Source organism: Panulirus ornatus, chromosome 57, assembly GCF_036320965.1.
Source record: "Panulirus ornatus isolate Po-2019 chromosome 57, ASM3632096v1, whole genome shotgun sequence".
In the NCBI taxonomy this organism is placed as follows: Eukaryota; Metazoa; Arthropoda; class Malacostraca; order Decapoda; family Palinuridae; genus Panulirus; species Panulirus ornatus.
In genome coordinates this window covers 25598083-25618164 of record NC_092280.1, presented here as the reverse complement: position 1 = coordinate 25618164, position 20082 = coordinate 25598083, and the positions used below count along the sequence as shown (strand labels likewise).

At 36.5% G+C, this 20082-nt stretch overlaps 1 protein-coding gene and 1 long non-coding RNA gene across 5 annotated transcripts in view; one reads left to right on the top strand and one right to left on the bottom strand.

The window, feature by feature from the left end:
• The window catches only part of Pka-R1 (protein kinase, cAMP-dependent, regulatory subunit type 1), a 101741-nt gene extending 94365 nt beyond the window's left edge, over window positions 1-7376 (bottom strand). Inside the window, exon 1 of the mRNA XM_071694821.1 lies at window positions 7191-7376. Within this exon, the coding sequence (XP_071550922.1) occupies window positions 7191-7355 (165 nt within the window). The 5' untranslated portion in view covers window positions 7356-7376. The remainder of the gene's footprint in view (window positions 1-7190) is intronic.
• A 3647-nt stretch (window positions 7377-11023) lies between these two features.
• LOC139766319 (uncharacterized) lies at window positions 11024-19294 on the top strand. 4 transcript variants are annotated; one of them, XR_011716841.1, is made up of 8 exons: window positions 11024-15186; window positions 15420-15510; window positions 15952-16028; window positions 16454-16566; window positions 17236-17354; window positions 17550-17613; window positions 18325-18449; window positions 18983-19294. It is a non-coding gene; the product is annotated as an uncharacterized lncRNA (long non-coding RNA). The 4 variants fall into 4 exon arrangements; XR_011716842.1 differs by having other exon boundaries at window positions 18285-18449; XR_011716840.1 differs by having other exon boundaries at window positions 17550-18444.
• Window positions 19295-20082: the final 788 nt, after the last annotated feature.

Sequence of the window (20082 nt, the reverse complement as noted above, 5' to 3'; positions counted from 1 at the left end):
TAATACATCTGAAACACATTTTTCATCATAGGTAACCAAAGAGAATTTTTTCATAATTCATCATTTTTGGGGCAACATCTAGTTACTGTACTTCCCACACTTCTTGTACCTTACCCTTAGGCCATTTCTAACAGGGCTGTAAATCTAATGGAATTCCATCAAAAGTTTAACATGGCCTTATTCTATAAAAGTTCACCAGGTAAAAGAAAGCTAACATTACAGCATATTCATATTCACTGCTTTAAATTTTATTGTTTTTTAACTCCTAAAATGTTTGTCCTATGTTGTCTGTTATGTAGATGGGCTCCAACACTACACATCTATGAACTTTATCAAGGAACAAGAGAAAAGTTGATAAAATCAATCAGGAACAAGGAGCTATCAACAAGTCAGTTCTTACACATGGCTTTAGGCAATTCACAAAGCATGCAAGCTGTCTAAATGGGGAGTCCAGCTAGATCAGAAACTTACAAAAATTAATGGACATTTTAGATGAAGCTGGTTTACATTAAAAACGTGATGCCATCATGGCTAAAAATGTTCACGGATGAGGAACTCAAACATGTAAATGCAGGGTAGGTCTACAGTAGAGGAATTTTAGCATGGAAAACGAATATTTGCTGTTTAAAGATGAAATAAAGATGAAACAGCTCTTAGCAAGACTTTCAACATAAACTCCTGAAGCTGGTGTCAAGCTTTGGGAATGTGAATGAAAGTAAGCCGTTCAGAGTAAACTTGAGCACAAAGAGGTGTTATGAAGTGCAGGAGGATGATTAGGCATGGGATAAAGAAAGCAGAGTACTTTAGGTATCAGGGAATGAACTTGACGGCAAATGGATTCTTGGGTGGAAGAGGCAAGGCTTAGTAAGTGAGTGCATTAAAGAGTGTGTGGAATAAGTTAGTATCTATAAGAGCACAAATAAGTACTATTTGTTTGAAGTAAGCACATGGGTAGGAAATTAAATGCCTGAGGACAATAGGTGCTGTACGGTGGGTTGATCACAAGAGGAATGACAATATCACAAAGAAATTTGGTAGCAAACACAGTCAGACTGAGAAGGCCAAGGAGGGTGTGTTGAAGTGGTTCAGGCAAATGGAGATGTGCAAAGACTGATTGACAAAGAGGATTTGTGTCAGAAGTGGAGTGAGCAAGAGGGGAGGTAGAGGCTGAGAAGGAAATGAAAGGATGGGGTGAAGGAGGCTTTAGGGTATCAAAGCCTAAACAATGAGGAGGAAAATAAGCATTCATTGGGCAGAATGAATTGGATCAATACAGTACACGGGAGAAATCAGCTGTCAAATGGGCTGAACCAGAACAACAGAAAAAGGCAAGATAAACTATGGAATACTCTGTGTGGCCTTGCTGTGGATGGTGGGCTCTGGTTTCAAAACATTATACTGGCATAACAGCTAAAGATATGATGTGTGCAAATGAGGACACAATTTGTTTGTCCCTGACACTAACTCAGTATGGCAAGAAAGGCAGTTACAAATTTTAAAAAATGTCTATGAAACTTTACACAACATAGCCAGAAAGTATCTAAATAAATTCCTATCAGATTTTCAATCTAGGAACAGTAGACCCATGATGGTAAGATGCAAAACCTATGGCTATCAAGAACAACAAATCATGATAAAGCAACTACAGTATTTTCACAAGAAAATGGCATATCAGACATATTGGTGCTAACATGAGAACCTAGCATATCATCAAGAAAACAGCCTTTTGGGCATCAGACTTATAAATATTTAGTAAAAATAAAATATGATAAAGGCTCCAATCACAAACAGAAGACCTCATCATGCCCAGGCCTTAAAAATGATAAAACAGGCACAAAAGAAACATGAAAATATATCAAAACATTTTTATATGAAATGGGTGAGGAAATAAGAGTCAAGAAATAACAAAAAAGAGGATAGGAGCATGGTGAATGCAGGGAAAAGAAACTAGGTCTAACTTGATTAGAAAGACAAAGTAAGACCAGCAACTTTAACATGGTTTGTAAAATCATTCCAAATATCACTTCAGCACTCTCAGGTCAGGATGGTAGTACAACCCTGGGTAGCTGCTGTTTATGGCCAAATCAATTAGTGCTTCAAAGCCATAAAATGAATGAGGTAGCAGTCAGGCTCACCAGCAGTTTATGGAAGTTTAGGGAAGTTTTTAATTTGTTTCTTAACTCTTTATTACTGTACTTGGGTTCTCTCTGACCTAAAAAAGAAATCCCAAAGAGGCTAAGTCTTTAACTGCCACAAATTCCCTTTTCATGATGTATAATTTCACCATCTTAAACTGAATGAGGCAGAATATCAACCATCACGGCAGCTTGACATTGGTGATAAACAACTTATTACATATGCACTTTAATTTCAAAAGAATGTTACCAAGAAACTTGACAGTTTGACTGCAAGCATGGCAATAGCTGGTATGGAGCAATGAGCATGGGAACCAACAATACAGTATGTCTTTCTCTGGTAAGTAACAGTTTAAAAATTTCTTGTAGGCACTGTATTTCTGGTCATATGCATGAAATTTTACTTGCAGACACACTTGACTTTTCATGTCATATGCAAATGCCATTTCATTAAAAAATGACAAATAATGCAGCAAGAATGTGTGAGATAAATCTGCATGCAGAGTTAGTAGTTTTGTTACTGACAATAAACCAAACATGGCAAAGATAAGATTTAACTCTCAACCTTCAACGGGTGAATGATAACTTCGTACTGCAGTTATGTATGTGGTGCTTCATCTGCTGAACTTACTCGCTCACTTGCTTGCAAAAGTCTGAAGTAAAGGAACAAGTGGTTTCTAGAGTGAAATTATACAGATACCATCAATCATCTGCTGCCAATTACAAAGCAGCGAGAGGAAGTACCTTCAGCCTTCCTCACGAAGTGAGATGAAACACAAATGCGGTCTTGAATCCTTCATCAAGAACTGGTCCAGGATGATAAAAGTGGTAGAAGAAAACAGAGATGTAGTACACAGCGAGACTGTAAAGTGAGAAACTTTGCAATTAAATGAAGTGCGGAGGACTTTTTGTAAGACTTAAACCAACTGCTTTAGATCTACAAGGAATGTAAAGAGATAAAATACAATCCATGATGCAGTGATGACAGGAGTTTGAGGTACAGAAAGCCATGTTGACTCCATCAGCAAAAATCTCATTGTAGTTTGAGAAGATATTGAAGATACTTCTCATATCAGCACATTTCACAGTTAATTTGATATACCTAAATGCTATGAAAGGAAGTCATGCTGAAAGGAAAATCTTATGCTTAAAAAACTACAAAACGTACATATCTAAAGTACTGCATAAGACCATATCTATGTACATATGGGGTGACGTTTTTCCTAATATGGAGGAAACTAGAAGTGAAGCATACTGGTTATGGAACAATAACTCTATCATTCATAATTCTAAACACACAGTGGCAAGCCATAAGGCATCTACAGTATTTTATATAAAGCAAGATACAAAACCTACATGAGGTAACAGAGTGTTAGGATTTCTACAGTTCAAACACTTGTAATCATGTACAATCTAACGTAAAACAAGCTACTGAATTCATAATTCTAGCATTACCATAAGATCCAAGTGTATTTTAGATGCTGACTTTATAAATGCACTTTCACAGTGAAGCCACAATATGTTATTTTTCAGAGTTTCTTACAATTTAAGTGTGAATCATGAAACCATTTATAACTTTTAGTGTAGGAATACTTTAAGAATACACCTTTATCAATGAAAACTCTCAAGATTTTAGTGAGAACACGTATCTATACTCATATATTAAAAAAAAAAACCCAGATCCTAAATGTAACTTTCAAAAGACATCACTTTTTACTGCACAACAAAAGTATGAAGAGTGTCTGAAATCAGAGAACAAGAGATGTTCCATTAAGTGAAATCAGTGGAAAATTGTTGTAACAAATGTAACAAGATTTCAAAACCACACTAAAGCAACTTAATGATAATGCATCATAATTCTTACTTTTATCATCAGAAAGTTGTCAGAAAAGCTCCAAGATATACTACACTACTACCCTTGTCCCAAGTCTCATATCAAAAGAGAGAGAGAGAGAGAGAGAGAGAGAGAGAGAGAGAGAGAGAGAGAGAGAGAGAGAGAGAGAGAGAGAATACTCAAAGCCTGTTATCTAATTCTGTAAAGAGTATTTCTAATCATTACTTCTTTATCAAAAATCTGCATTTCCTATAGTTAAACCACAAGTTAAAACACATGACAAAAAAGTCATCTTATCAAATTGAAAACATGTCAAGAAAATTAAAAACCCAAGCTAAAAACACAGAGGTAACCCACTAACACCTTACATCAGTTCTCCATGGCTTTAATCCTTATCAGTGTACAGTATACTGTCCCTAACACCTGACCATGTTTGTAAAAACATTAACGGAAAAAAATATGGCAGAATATTGCATATAATGCAGAGTAAAAAGGTGCCAAGGAGAAGTAGAGCTGCACAAAAATTATACAATTTAAAATACTCAATAAAATCACTTTCAAAAGCTAGAACTGAACTTGAAATCATACAGAATTAAATCTAAATACAGGCTGATATAAAATAGAAAGATTATGATATAGCAAACTTGGCAGTACAAAATAAAACAAATTTAGACAATAATTATTCAATATCAAATTACTGTTTAAAACCGAAAAACATTGGAACAATTTTCTTCCTCCACAATGAAGTTCCCAAGGAAAGATTTGTTTTCACAAAACTGCAACTTATTTACAAAGGCTTTGAGCTCTGAGTGGTAAATCATTCCATTAATGTGTACTTAAAAGTACTTTACAATCATCCATACATATCTCACACCAAACAGAGATGACCGACTTCCTCTTTCTGAGATAGTACGTATGATATTATGTATGTTTGAAAATGTGAAGCAACATGAAAAGATATAGAGTAGCATTACCATTTAAATTTTTTTATATTTTTGCTGAAACATCATGGGCAACTGACGTCCTAAAGAAGACAATCCCATTCACACTATATATATCATAAGCAAGACCCTTTTCACAGCAGGCAACGAGTCTAATTTCAAAAATGCATGTATCTAAGTTAATAAGAGCTTGCTTGTTCTTATAAATTGCCTTACCTATAACGTTCTTTTTATGTTTAGGCAAACAACTGGACCATAATGTGCATGATTAGTCCATTTAGTAGAGAAAAGCCAGTTCAAATAATTTCAGTCTCCTTAGTCTATCCAACAATTTTCTTCTCAGGCCGACTCTATCTATAAATATACATGACATACCCTCTCTCAATACATACTCGTCTATTTCTTCCCTACAGTATTTTATTGACGTTATGGTCTGGTTTAAAATACCACAGAACTAAACTGCAAAATCAAACTTGGAGGTATGCTGATACTTTGCTTTTAGGTTAAAAGTATCAATTTTTCTTTATCATTTAGAAATATTCTACCAACTTTTATGTTTATCACGCCCAATTTTCTCAACAGTCATAGCCCTCCCTACAATCAATCATTAATTCAGAATAAAGTGAGAGTCTGCTTCATCTCTAAATTGTAACATGAAATGTCTACTTATGTTCAAACGATTATATACGACTGTTTGTGATTACAGAATTATCTGTGGAGAACTACTTCATCTCTCCTACTGACAATATCAAATAATGCAACAAAGGCATATCCGAGAAGTTATGGCATTAATCAGTGAAAAAGTACCACAGGCAAAACACTTGTAAACAAATCAATGAATATCTCACCTAATCTCCTCAGCATTCAAAAATAATCTTAAAATTCAGTATTCAATTTGGACTTTACCAGTCACACTCATGAAAATGCACTGCTAACCAGCATCAAATGTCATGAAACAGATGATGCAGTGTGTGGCTGTGCAACTCCCAGTAAGGGACAAAAATAATTTTGGAAGTTATATCATGTATGTTGATATTTTACAACTTTTACACAAATTATCCTACACTTTCTTAAATTTCCTGATGCTTGAATTAAAAACGATCGTGAGTATAGAGTTCCATAACACTGTTCATACTTAAAACTAACACCAGTATGGAGCTAATTTAAAAAATTTAACGCTAATCATCCAAATCAGGTTTCAACGACCATATCTTATTCTCCATACAGTACATTATGGCAATCAATAATACTCCAGTTAAAATCAATACCTCAAAAATGGTATTTCACTCTTACAAGACATCAACTGCTTTTGTTGGGCTTTATTCATAATGTCTTCTACAAACCAAAGGTACAAATTATCATCATTTATATTTTCAATATGAGTATAGATAACCGAGTATGGGGAAAACGTAGACAGTAACTGGATTTTTTTTCCCATTTCAACACACTCCCAGACTTAAATGCAAATCCTAAGTCCAATTCCAGCTATATCAATGCCTCACAGCAAGCCACTGACTGCTACTCAATGTCACATAACTGGACCAGTCCTTCAGTAACAAAATTTCAACTGTCTTAAAAGTTACTATAACCATAACATACTATCTATAAATAACACCTATCATCCTCCTATTCTTCCTACAGCTAGTGAAACATTACATCTGTCTAGTCTTGTTTGACTTCAGTTTAAATGAATCGAATTCTGATTACTGACTGACATTGCTTTCGTGGAGCCCTGCTGACGTTGGCCGGCCTACTTTCAGCTGGTGATGTTCTCTAAGCAAATCATACAAATCTTAAACTGCAACTTGATTACATGAAATAAACACATCAATAAGGTGGTTCCTAATCAACCAGACAGTACAATAATATCTGTTCATAAAAGAAATCGTCACGCCACGACCTGCCCTCGATAACTCATCTATAATTCATCAAGGGGCAAAATATGCAATGTATGTGATTACGTTTTCATGGACCGTTCATTCCTGGGTGTGGCACAGCTGAGCTTTTGATGGACGACAGCTTAAAATACGTACACACTAACATAAATGTAATACATCAATATAAAAACTCGTGACATTGGTGATGATTTGATCAACGTAAGGATAGCTGGCTTTACCAGCTAGGATTACGTCCTCCAGAGTTTCATTAACAATTACATCAATGACATTTATCGTTATCATCACACTGGTGAAACAATATAATTATCGTTTTCCCATATCCTACAGTACTTGCAGGTGTAAGGTAACAAAGTTGAGTTGAAAAAGGCCATGTCCCACTCACCCTATCCAGCTTATGAAAGTAGTCTCGGAGGAAGGCGATGGGGTTATCTGGTCTGCTAACACATAGACTGACGATGGCATCCTTCAAAATTTGTTGAATATTATGGCGTTGTACATAAGCCTCACATTCCCGGAGAGACTGCTCTTCTTCAAGGTTCGCCGCCATCTTCGTTGATCAGGCACTGACGAAAATCCATAGATGACAAAACAGAACTCTTACAAAGGAATCAAATACTATTTTGAATGCTAAATTTCTTCAAAAATAGCATCATAAAATGGACAAACTTGCGTTCTAATAGAATCTGAATCCTTGCCTGGCCCTATAGGTAAACTTATTTTCAAAACTTTATTAATAATACCATATCAGAACTGCAGACGACATCCCTTTGTCCGAGGAATACTGGTTTTCCCTTTCAGCAGAAATGACACGGTGATTTACAACATGAATCAAACAACCTGATGTATGATAAACGCATAGAAATGTGCATTACACCACGAAACAAAATTTAGGAACGTATCGGAAGATTAGTCATTGCTGTTGACACAAACAAATGCCAGAGAAAATGTAAATCCGTGTTATAAGGATAACTTTATCATTGGCTATTAATCATAAATATAGAATTTAGTCAAACAATACATTCACATAGTTGGCTCCACATCTAGTACATGCGGGTTTTGTAAACCATATTAATCATCTATGGCATAATATGTGAACCTTATCACGTAAATATGTCTTTTCACGGATTAAATCACGTATGATATACATTTACCCTAAGTAGTGAGACTTCATTTACAAATCAAGGGACTTATATTGGATTTCAGATTATCTTATACAAACTGAGGACCTGAGAATCATATTTACAGTTTGTATAAAAATGTGGGCAAAGTGATTCTACATTCCAAGCCGGCGTGATAAAACCCCGTTAAATGCTGAAATATACCAGAATGACAGTGTATGTCATTTAAATTGCCTTAGTTTTGTTCATATGAGCCGTCAGAACATTGATATAATTAGGAAAAGATTCGTATCCAAGTCAATTAAAACAAGATGACTATTACTGATACGATCTCTCCAAATCTTCTTTTATGCTTCTTGGGTAAATCAAAGCCTATAGCACAGAAGTATTACCAATTTTGTTATCATATTTCTTTTATTTCATTAGAAAGAAATAGTTCATGGTATAATCACAATGATTTGCGATGTTGGGGGTGGTGGTGGGGGGGAGATCTGATTCGAGCACCTTTGTTACTTAAGTTTAATAATCTCTGTTACTCAGCCTTTTGTAAAGCTAATGTAAATTTGGGGGAGAAACCAACCATTAATGTTTTATTGCAGATGAGTAAATCAAGATCTTGGTCCCAATTCTTTATCAAGAGAAGCCAAGAAAATTTACAGCAGTTATCCCGCCAGATGGGAATCCAACTGTTAGAGAATAGAAAAAGGTATAATTTTAAGGATAACCATTGTCAGTGTATATAATAATTTTCTTTTATTGTAGATCTGTTTAACTCAGTAGACGGACTATCTAATGCTTTTAGAAGACTAAAGCTTCTCGATTTAGTGTCGCGCGTCATAAAAACAACAGGTTCGAAATGCTATGAATTAGCTACTTGGTAATTATATTTCTAATAGTTCACAAATCTTAAGCTCAAGATGACACAGATAATGAAATGATGTAATGCAGGCAGTTATATATAATTCATCAACCTACAGTATCATATAATAAAAGAAACAAAAGTAAAAGATTTCATAATCTTTATTTGATTGCATGTGTAGTTAAAGGGGTCGCAATATAATTTAAGGGTATCAGAATTTCATACATGATGTTTGTATTGACGGTGTTTCTTAAATCACGAGGGTTGTTTTTATTATTACTTTATTAATAAAGTATCTCAATTGATTCATGTATTGGTTGCAAAATTTTTCAAATGATCTGTTTTAACGGAAAACATTATAATTGCTTAAACTCGTTCAACTAACAACTGATTAATGAATAAACTTGTTAAGCGTTACATTCACCTCTTTTGTTAACTAATGGAATTATCGGGAAAGGTATTTCCTTAATGATTGATATTCGAAGGGACTCAATGAGATTTCTCCTTTACCAATCTGCTGCTCGAAGCAGAAAAGAAGCTTCGAAAATTTCCTGGTATTCCGAGGAGTTGGGTGGTTCATTGGGTTCAGAATGGTTCACGAGACTTCCCGCCAGATTTTGGAACGTTGGTGAAGTCCGCGCCCAAACGGTATTTCAATTTGTCCTAGGATCCCGCTGAGGTGAGTAGGTCTGGTTTCTTGGATTTCAATTTTTCCTCTATCTTTTGTGCATTAAGGAATCGATGAAAATACGATTTACAATGTGAATAGGCTGACTTTATGTACAATATGCTACTAGGTGTTAAACCAAAATGAAAAGCTTTCCGCCAAAGTGTAATGCCGGTCCCTCCACTCGAGCGGGCGACATCATATATAACGAATTCAAAATGGAAATTGCATTTTCTGACTAAGAATCTGTAAGGTCAGACTTCTTTACTTTTCATGATTCATTAGTACCTGTTTGTTGATAACATTTCATTCTGCTGTAGGGCTGCAGTAATTATTTTAAATACACGGTATTAAGAATCATTCACGTTTGTGGGATATTTCTTTCGTTTTTGAAGTTTAGGATTAATGTAACGGATTTTATATGTCCCAGGCAGTGGAAACGATGTGATGAATTGCAGTTGGTCAGTGTTTATTAGCGTAACTGCTGAACTAATGCTGATTTTGGGTAGGGCAGACCGCAAAAAATATTGATTTGCTATAGAAATGAAGGTCAGAATTGTTCAAGTCATGAAAAATGAATTAAACGAAACCTAACTTAAACCTCATCTGAAATTCGCTTTATGTCCGCAACGGTAATAATACCGATTGAATATCCGTCATACTATGATAGTCCCGGGATCCTCTCTGCCAAGTATATAATGCTGAAGATGTTTAGCTTTACTGTGGTTTAGATTACCCTTAAGGAAATCTTTACTACTTTTGTGAAAGTTTGGTTAAATAATTTACATCAGGACGTATCATTTCGTGGCGGTTTTAGAAATTTGGAGAATAGGACTTAAACCGGGTTAACTTTTGCTTTGGCCTCTGACATAGGAACTTTAGTGAATGTGTGCCTAGAGACGGGATAAGTCATGACAAGATTTCTTTAGTCATTGTGAATGGGCACCTTCCGCTTCCGCACAAAATGAGCCAATAAGGATTTTGTGATACTAGGATGCCGCCTTAACTAGGGTTTTTGTAAATGTTAGATGCCGTCTTAATTAGGATTTTGTGAATATTAGGTAGCCATTCATAATATGGATTGTGTAAATACTTGGTTGCCACTTATGATTCTTAAACAGTAGATTTTTCTAATTCAGGGGCCCTTGATAGGAAATGTACTGGTTTTACGTTTGGATCAGTCGTTTATTGATTAGATATATCTAAACTTGTTCAACACCAATAGTTATCTTTTTACTCGATCGCTTTCCTTTCCATCTCATGTAGCTTTTTACGTTCATAAACACTATTTTACTTAACATCTTTAGAATCAAATGGTTTGATACTGAACCCACATAACCTACATGTTTTTCCAAGGATGATTAGATTGCGGACTTGTGTGTGTGTGTGTGTGTCTTTAATGCCGGTGACCCCTAGTTGTCCAGATGTGTTCACACATGTATCTATTTCATCATTTGGTTACCTTCCAGTGTGTATTTTTGCAGTGTAATAAGATTTGAAACTAACAATGTCAGGACACAGATATTCAAAAGAGTATGGTATTACCAGACCATTCGCTTTGTTACAGGAGCAAAGGGAGAAGATTCGTATTTACAGATGCAGTGGGACACAGTCCTCTCATGGGTCCTCCTACTCGAAGTTTGAGACAACCACCTTCCGGGTAATGAGTATAATTTTTAGTTCATCTTATTTACTGTTTAGATACATGTTTTTTTATTCTTTATCTGGATTGCTTGTGTTGTACTTGCTGTGTAACTATTTGGTATTAGCAATTCCTCGTGTAATGAGTATAATTTTTAGTTCATCTTATTTACAGTTTAGATATGTTTTTTTTCGTTATCTGGATTGCTTGTGTTGTACTTGCTGTGTAACTATTTGGTATTAGCAATTCCTCGTGTCTGAAATTGTTTCAGTACTGCTTAGTACCATATTGTTGACACTGCTTATATGGTATGTATGATCTTACGAGGTATAAGGAAAAAGTAGTATGGTAAAAATATGTAACATTACAGTGCACCAACTGCCTCGCTAAGTACAGGCAGCAGTACTTTGTCTTAAACCCTTTATGCATATATACATATATACAAGGTCATATAAGATTGAGAGGGACAACACGAGTGTTAAACCCACTTCCCGTAACACTAGCAATCATAGTGTGTTGGTTTTCTAACTTGGCAGCAGCAGCCACCAGTGGCGGGTCAAGGTGACGTGTTACTGAACTGACAATTTTTGTGTAATAGAAGAGCCAAGGTTGTACTGAGGTGTTATTGTGTGTTTTTGTGTCATTCCGAGCCTTCCTCCCCTGCCAGGGCAGGATTACGACCGGAGAAAAGTTTTTCACCACATGACGTGAGATCTGCCGTTTTATTTGAGCAATCACCTCCACAAAGTGCTAGCTGTAAAAGGCGCTCGGTTCGAAAGCTGCCCTGTGGTTAGTAGTTGAAAATGCTTTGGGTAGGCAGGGAGTGACATTTTTAATCTCTGGCTAATTTTCTCGCTAACATGCGTGGTGGTTGTGGACTCGTAGTCCTCAAAAATTCCACTAGAATTTGTCGCCAGGATTCGAAAAACAAAGCGAGGAGCGAGACTGAAATACTCATCAGTCACGCTAATTCGTGCCAACCAGTCTCTTCAGTTAATTATAACATTTCTATGAACACTATCACATGGTTAATAGCAAAGAAAAAAATCAATCATTTATTCTCTAGCTTTTTTTTTTCGTGAAAATGAAACGAATTCCAATAGCACCAGAAACTGATGAGAACGAAGACGTGAAGACATCAGAAGTGATGGACCATGGGAGGAACAAGTGTGGCAAGGTGTGTTGAGCATCGATTCCGTTGGTAAGCTTTGTTTTCTTCGGGAATCTTTTCTAGTAAGTCTAATAGCATGGATACGTCATACGCCAATTCTCTCTATTTACAATTCGATGGTGTTTTCCTACCTTGATTTTCGCGTTCGGTTTCATGACCGTACTTGAAAAAAATATGCGTAACAGAGAGCGACTATATTTTGGCTTTGAAAAAAAGAGGTTAAGAGGTAATGAAACGGTTTTTTGATAATGTGACGCATCAACATTCTCGTTCTAACAAGCTGTTTGAGGCTTGATTCATTTGGTTTCATTCATAGTTATTGATATAATCGTGTGCAAACGTTTTCCCTCAAATGAGGCGGGGAATGGTGAATATGTATGAAAAAATATGGACTTTTCTGTTCCTCTTTATTTGCATATGCTATTGGCTTTTCTCTTGGAATATCTGCATGTCACTACTCTTACCACTAAACATCTTAGACAACCAAAAACATCCTCGAAAGAGCCCAGTGGCCTGTTACTCTTTTAATTCCTTTTTTATAACATGCTTTGATGCCTATCTCCCATTGGTGGTAGCTGTGAAGTGGGTTGATATTTCTTGAGAAGTAAAACCGCGATGCGAGCAACAACCGGGTAGGAGGCTGTCAGGACTCGCAATATTGGTTGTGCAATATACAGTGTGCCTGATGTGGTAAGGCTGTTTATTTAAAGCTAACCACAACTCGTGTTCTGCAGGTTTTGAATGATGTAATAGGTATCACAATAGCTAGAAAGTCTTTGATAATAATTGTAATTGTGTCTGATTGTAAATGCTGGTTTTACAATGTTTTACATGTACTGTGCAAAAACTGTTTTTTACGTGCTTTGTTGTGATGGTATGTCCTACTGTCTGGGGATCTTTCCCCATGTTTCAAGAGATACATTTTTCTCTGATAAAGAAATTAGATGGTGTTCAAATATCTATTTTCATACACTTGTATTAAGTTAAAAATCTCCTTAAACTTCCTGATTGTAAGCTACTCTACACTAAGCATATATTATTACCCTGAGCAGCGTGTTCCCCTTTCCAAAATTTCTGGATATGTCTCTGGCCATTGCTCCTCTCTATCTTTTTTTTCCAGTATGATGCCACCACAGGATTCATGGAACACAAGTGTTACGTGATGGGCAGCAGGAGCCACGAACACGAGATTCATCCTAGAGAGGTGACAACGTCTCTACTATTACTGAGGGGAGTACTCGAGTGCCGCTGTTGTGTTTGTCTTTAATGTTTACCACTCCTCCAGAGATGAACTGTTGGTAGGTATGGTAGTAAGTCGCTGGTCAGAGGCCACTACCGTTCAAGATTTGATTTCAATTAACATTGTCTTTAATGGATAGATATCCATGACGTTGTGTGAATCTGGATGGGAAGGAATGGTCTATCTTTTCGTTTGTGTAAAAACCTATGAGTGCCTAAGAATAGTATTTCCCTTGATTTAGGGAGGTGAGGGAAGAGCACAGGTTGAGTGACACGTATTTCATACAGGTTGAAGCTAACCTTTCCATCAGTTGGAAACGTATTTACAAAGTCGAATTGTGCGTGATGTCCAGCTGGTTTAAATGTTGGAAAAATTGGTAGAATGTACATAGGAATTATGATTTATTTTCTTCAGTATGATTTTAGATAATTTTTGTGTATTATGCAAATGTTTTGCCCGGTTAAAAACACTAAGCACATCTGTATAGTAACACCAGTTTTTGTGGAAACGAATTTTCTTGGAATGTTTCATGTTAAACACTGAAAAAACACCACCAGGGTATGAAAATGATGGGCAAGTCTCAAGAATGATGCCTCTAGTCTTATTACTGGAGCTGAGATAACTGAAGTATCTTGGGGGTTCACCACTTTGAGACATGTTCAGTTTGGGAGGAAGTTGAGGTCAGTTTTGGTTTTATTGTGTTCAGTTTTAAACAGCCTAGCTGAAGAAAGACCTAAACAGAATGGAGATAGTACAGAAGCAAGCTTTTTAGGATTTGAGGCAAATTTTGTGCAAGCAGACGATTTATATCCAGAAAAGAGAAGGTTAAGAGGTGATCTATTGCATGTATTCCTCGATCTGACAAGCTTCTTGAGGCTTGATGCGTATGGTTCTGCTAGAAGTAACTGTTACAAACTCGGTCGAACATTCTACCTTGAGTGAGGTGAAGTACTGTTTCTTCGAGAGTATTAACCAATGGAGTGATATAACAAGAGTGGTTGAGAGCAGTACTGTAAATACATTTAAGAATGTACCTGTATATTTTTTCCTAAGCTCACAATTGGAAATTGTTAGTCAAAGGAACAGTTTGAAGGTGTTTCTTGTAAATGAAACATACCTTTCTGTCTTTACCACACTAATGTGCCTCGATAGTGACCCAGTGTTCCGTTGCTGTTTGAACTTTATATAAATGTTACGTGAATTTGAACTGCTTAACCTAATGTATGTGCATCAGATGATGACTCGTCAACATGTATACTGTTGTGTGTGTGTGTCTGACTTCTTTGACCAATGACGCGACCGACGCTGCCTGGACTTTGATATTTTTTGATGATCGTAGTCTGTGTACTGTAGTGCTGTTTTGGGACTATAGCGTTGCATCCATGTATCAGCAGTTATAGTGCTGTACTTTAGTATACGAGCGATAGTTCAAGATAGCACGATAAAAAGGTCATGGTATGGTAAAAGGGTAGTATATAAGTATTTTGTACAATTTGCAACCCCATTATAGCAGTATCCATTGTTTTTATTCCCCTACACACACACACACTGTATCTTTATCTCTATGTAGCAAGAAGCACTACTGGGTCTTTATTTTTCCAGATATAGGCAGGTGCTGGGCCAGTGATGTTAGAATGCTGCGGCGTCAGTTGCCAGGATTAGAAAAGCCATCTATTCTGAGGTAAGTTACGGAATTGAATATTTGAAGTGTTGCGTGTTTAGATGTTTATCTAGTGGTCCCGGAGATGGGTGTGCGTATATATGTACGTATGTATTTTTTCAGTCCTGTTTTTTTTTTCTACATTGTCAGCAGCCTGTTAGATGAGAATCTAACATGGAAATTATTTATGTATGATGGCATTCTGGACTGGCAAGACTATAGAATCTTTATATTACATCATTTTCTTGCTACAGAGGTGGAGACAGATAACCGCCCCACGGGGTACTCAACCTCGACAATTTAAGGCAACCACCAGACGAGAAAGGAATCTGAATTTCTGTCTAGGTATGTGTCCTTCCCACTTTTGTTTTACGTTTTTGTTTCATAACGGAATGGATATTTTTTCCTAGCTATTTGAATTTCATTTTTTTCCCTTAAAGAGTATTCATTAAGTCTAAATGTAATTCATCAATTGAAAGGGCTGTCACTAGACCAAACAATGTTCATTTCTTATACATTGTATATATATTTTTTTAAGAATAGCTAATAATATGTAACTGGCAGATGTAGACGATTTTGAAACTCCTACATTTCTAATATTTTTCCCAAATACGAAACAAACTCTTATATAACCATTAGAAAGTCTAGTTTCTCAGTGACACTTTCAAGGCTGTAGAACATGGTATTACAGGTGTTGGCTCCCGTGAGTAACACCTTCCAGTATCGTTCCAGTTAGTGGCTGCTGCTTCACTGGTTGAAATATTACATGAAACATTGTTTTTCCAGATATGTTGCACTACAGCGTTCAGCAAGTGGCCCGGAAGCGTTTGGTAGTTTAGGAGAAGTTACATGACTTATAACAGGTACGTTGAATCATTTCTGTTTTTTCGTATTTAGGTCGGCAGTACTAGCGATGTGTATATATATATATATATATATATATATATATATATATATATATATATATATATATATATATATATATATATATGTGTGTGTGTGTGTGGTATTTGATTAAGTAGTGTACATGATCCTAAATGTAAGTGAATGATGAATCATGACACAGGTAATAGTAGTTGTCTTTGGTTCTTCGAAATGGGGATAAGAGATCATCTCAGGACGTGTGGACAGAACTCGCACATGAAGTAGTGCCACAAGATCTTTCTTGCTACAGCTTATACAAAGTCAAGAAGACGGTGCAACGCAAGTGTACGACTCTCTCTCCCTGTAAGATCCAAATAGTAATCACACACACACAGACACGTCTCTAAATTTTCTATTTTTCCAGATATCATCTGGTGCTTGGAAGTCGGGACAGACCCGGAGTGTCATGCTAGGCGAAGGAGACGAGACGGCAGGAGGAGGAGAAGCGGTTGAATTTCTGCTCTAATAACTGATGCTGTGAGTAACGTAATACAAGCACAGTGTGTTGATCGCTCCTACATGGGTTGGTAAGGTATTGCAGTGGTATCGTCTTGTTTAAGCGCAAATGAGATTTGTGACTTAAACATGTGCAAATCATTTGATATTCTGGACGGGAAGGAGTTACGTAGATGTTTATTTACGTATGTTTGAGTTTAAAAGTAGATGTAACTTCAGTGGATATTTCTCTATAGGAGAATCAAGCAGAGTTTGAGTTGATATGCGTATAAATCCAGATCATCAATGTTAAGTGGAATACGCTGCATAATGTAATGTTTTGTGTAGGGAAGAGTAACATATGTTTGTCCCTATCTATGTATGTTTGAGTTTGTATATAACGTATGTAACAAGCCTGTTTCATTATTTGTTAAAGATCATTTCTTAAGTCTCAACGTCATTTATCTGTCGAGAAGGCTGCCGCTAAACCAAGCACAATGTTCATTTTTTGTGATATCTCAAATAGGAGTCATAACCGGTAGAAGCAACCGTCATTTTAAACGTACATTTTTAGTGGTGCTTTTGTCAAAATTTGCGAAAGAAACTCTCGTAAAACCACTAGTAAAGCTTGCCTCTCCAGTTCCTCTGTAATACTGAAGACGTCAGCAAGTGGTACTATAGATGTTAGCTTTCATGAGCAACTCTTTCCAGTTGATATCTGCTGCTTCAGACTTTGAAATATATCAGACGAGCGATGGCGGCAGGAGGAGCAACGAGGAACATCTGACGGTGTTTGGTAGTGCAGGAACCGCTGCGTGACTTAATAACAGGTATGTTGAGTTATTATTTTGTATATAACTTGGAAATACTAGTGATAAGCATCTGGGTAATTAAGTAGTGTTCATGATCTAAATGTAAGTAAATGGTTTGTTATGACGCAGATGATAGCCGTCTTCGGCATATGAAACGGGAACAGAAAATTTACACCAGAATTGGTGACAAGATCACTGAATTTCTCCCCACAGAGGCAGAGACAAGCACAGTCGCTTGCGGGTCCAGTGCTTGAAGATGTGGGAAACCACAGTCCAGGTAATAAGCGAATGGTATTTTGTGTTGGCTTTGCTATTGTGTTGCGCGCTTAACTAATCTTCATATATGTTTTTTGTCTATTGCCTGAAGAACGGACGGAGTGACCGAGTTATTTGCATAACCTTGGGACTTTCTCAGGCCTGAGATTGTGCACACTTGTACTATGGTTGTACAACTGAAAATGCATGCCTGTAGTAACACATTTGTCCTGTGGTTGTAATACTGATGGTGCATGCATATCTTAGTGTGCGCACTGGTACGTTATGCATGGTAGATATTAACGTAAAGTCTTAGAATATAAAACTTTGTAGTACAGTAAAAAATGGTCGTAAGTGACAGTAGTGTACTTGAATCTAAACTTTCCATGGATGCAGCAGCAGCTGCAAGTGTGCCATCTTAAACCTCCCTCTCCCATTCCTGACACGCACTCAATCACAGTGTAGGCTAGGGTATATGTTCATATATACATGCATAGGAGTAAAGACATGGCTCATATACAGAATGTTAAGATGACTAGGCGACACGATTATGAAACCCGTGAAATGGTACACATATTCAGACGAAGCTATTCACTTCATAGGCAACAATGTTGAGCACTAGGCTACACGATTATAAATCTCTCCCGTGAAATAGTACAGATATTCACACTAATATGGCTATTCACTTATCAGCAACAAACTCTGTCTGCTGTTTTGTTTGTTTTTTTTCCAGGCAATTGCTCGGCCAAACTGGAGTCGTGTGATCACCCTATATTGTGTGGTCTCGGAGTAAACAACGGCTGGGAACCCAAGGCCAGTTTTGATGGAGCCAGTTCACACTCCGATGATTGCAGTAAGGTCTCTAGTCCGTAATGTTATACGTTTACGTTCGTGTTTGCCTTCTTAATGTTCCGTTTTCGGTGAAAAGAATCCTAGTCAATATTTTGTAAGATAAGTTTACCTTTCCACATTTAAGATGACCTTGTATTAGAAAGTATAAACTGAAGTGCGATGAATGAATAATGAGTATTTACCATCCACATTGATTGCACCATATAGTTCCGGAAGGTGATAGTAGTCTTAATCTTGCAAAGCTTTTTAGTTAATAGATTATATCCGATTTGAAATTTTCAGATGCGTAGCCATTTATCACTCACTCCAAAAGGAGATTACCTATTGGGTATTCGCAGAGTTGTAAGTGAATACTAGAAATTACCAAAATAGCATACGTTTCTTATATAAACATAAGATTAAATAAATGTTAATTTTTGATTTTCTTACAATGTTCTCGATAATTACGTAACCAGGACAGATCCCAAAGTAACAGGATACATATGTACTGTAATTGCATTGTATACATGTGTAATGTGGCTTATTGTCTACTTCAACAGGGCAGCCGATGAATGAACAAATTAACGTTACCACACATGACACCTACACAGAGTTGCACAGTGCAAGGTTTACCACGAGATTCTCATTATAGAATAGAAGACAAGAGGCAAGAAGTTATTGTATATGTGTTTTGACAGGAGAGGAAATTCTTTGTCTTTAGTACATGTTTATAAAGTTAATTGATAGTTAGAAATGGGGCCCCATTAATTTAGAACCCTTGCCACAATGTAAAGTGGTTACTAGGTTTTATGAATTGTCATGCACCAGTGTTGATTGTTCGTCTTGTGCTGTATGTCAGAATGCAACAAATAAAAAAGCATGTTTGGTAACCATTTTTTCACTGACCTTGTCCCAAGTTGGAATTTGTGACAGTTGATAAAAATCATCAGAGTTAGTTCAGGTATTTTTGACATTTTAAGACAATATGTTTTGTTATCTTGGTTAATTAGAGTTTATAGGTCTATCGACTATCATGGTCATTAAAACTGTCAACTCAAAGTAACCTAGACGAAAATTATTTAAAGATATTTAGCAATTGCTGATAGGGCTAAAAATTAATGAGAACTAAACAACCTTTAGGTGTTATCAATTCTAAGACCGTACGCACAATTATTGCATGAATAATCCATGGAAGACTGCATTTTAAGAAAACTTTAGAAGTAATACGAAATACACAGTCACACAAAGAACTTGTTTATTGATGTTTTCTTGGTATCATTGCACTGAGAAAACTTTAAACGGATAGCGTCATGGGAAGGTGAATGAGCTCAGAAATGGTGAGACTAGGATGAACTGAGTTCTATATGGTGAGACTAGTATGAACTTCTGAGCTCTATATGGTGAGAAAGGAAATGGGTAAGGAGGTCTCGTGTAAGGGAGATACACTAACTCTGGACTTTATATATAAAAAAGAATTTGAGTGAAAAAGGAACTATTCTGAGGAACACCGCGGCACATAAGTACGAACGCACAAACACAACATCTCCGGGGATGTAATAAAATTCCGATGTGTTTTAAACTTGAAATAATATTGAAGCATCAGTTCTGTAAGCTCATTCGTAAATTTGTGATATAAGGTTTTATTTACATAGAGTTTATT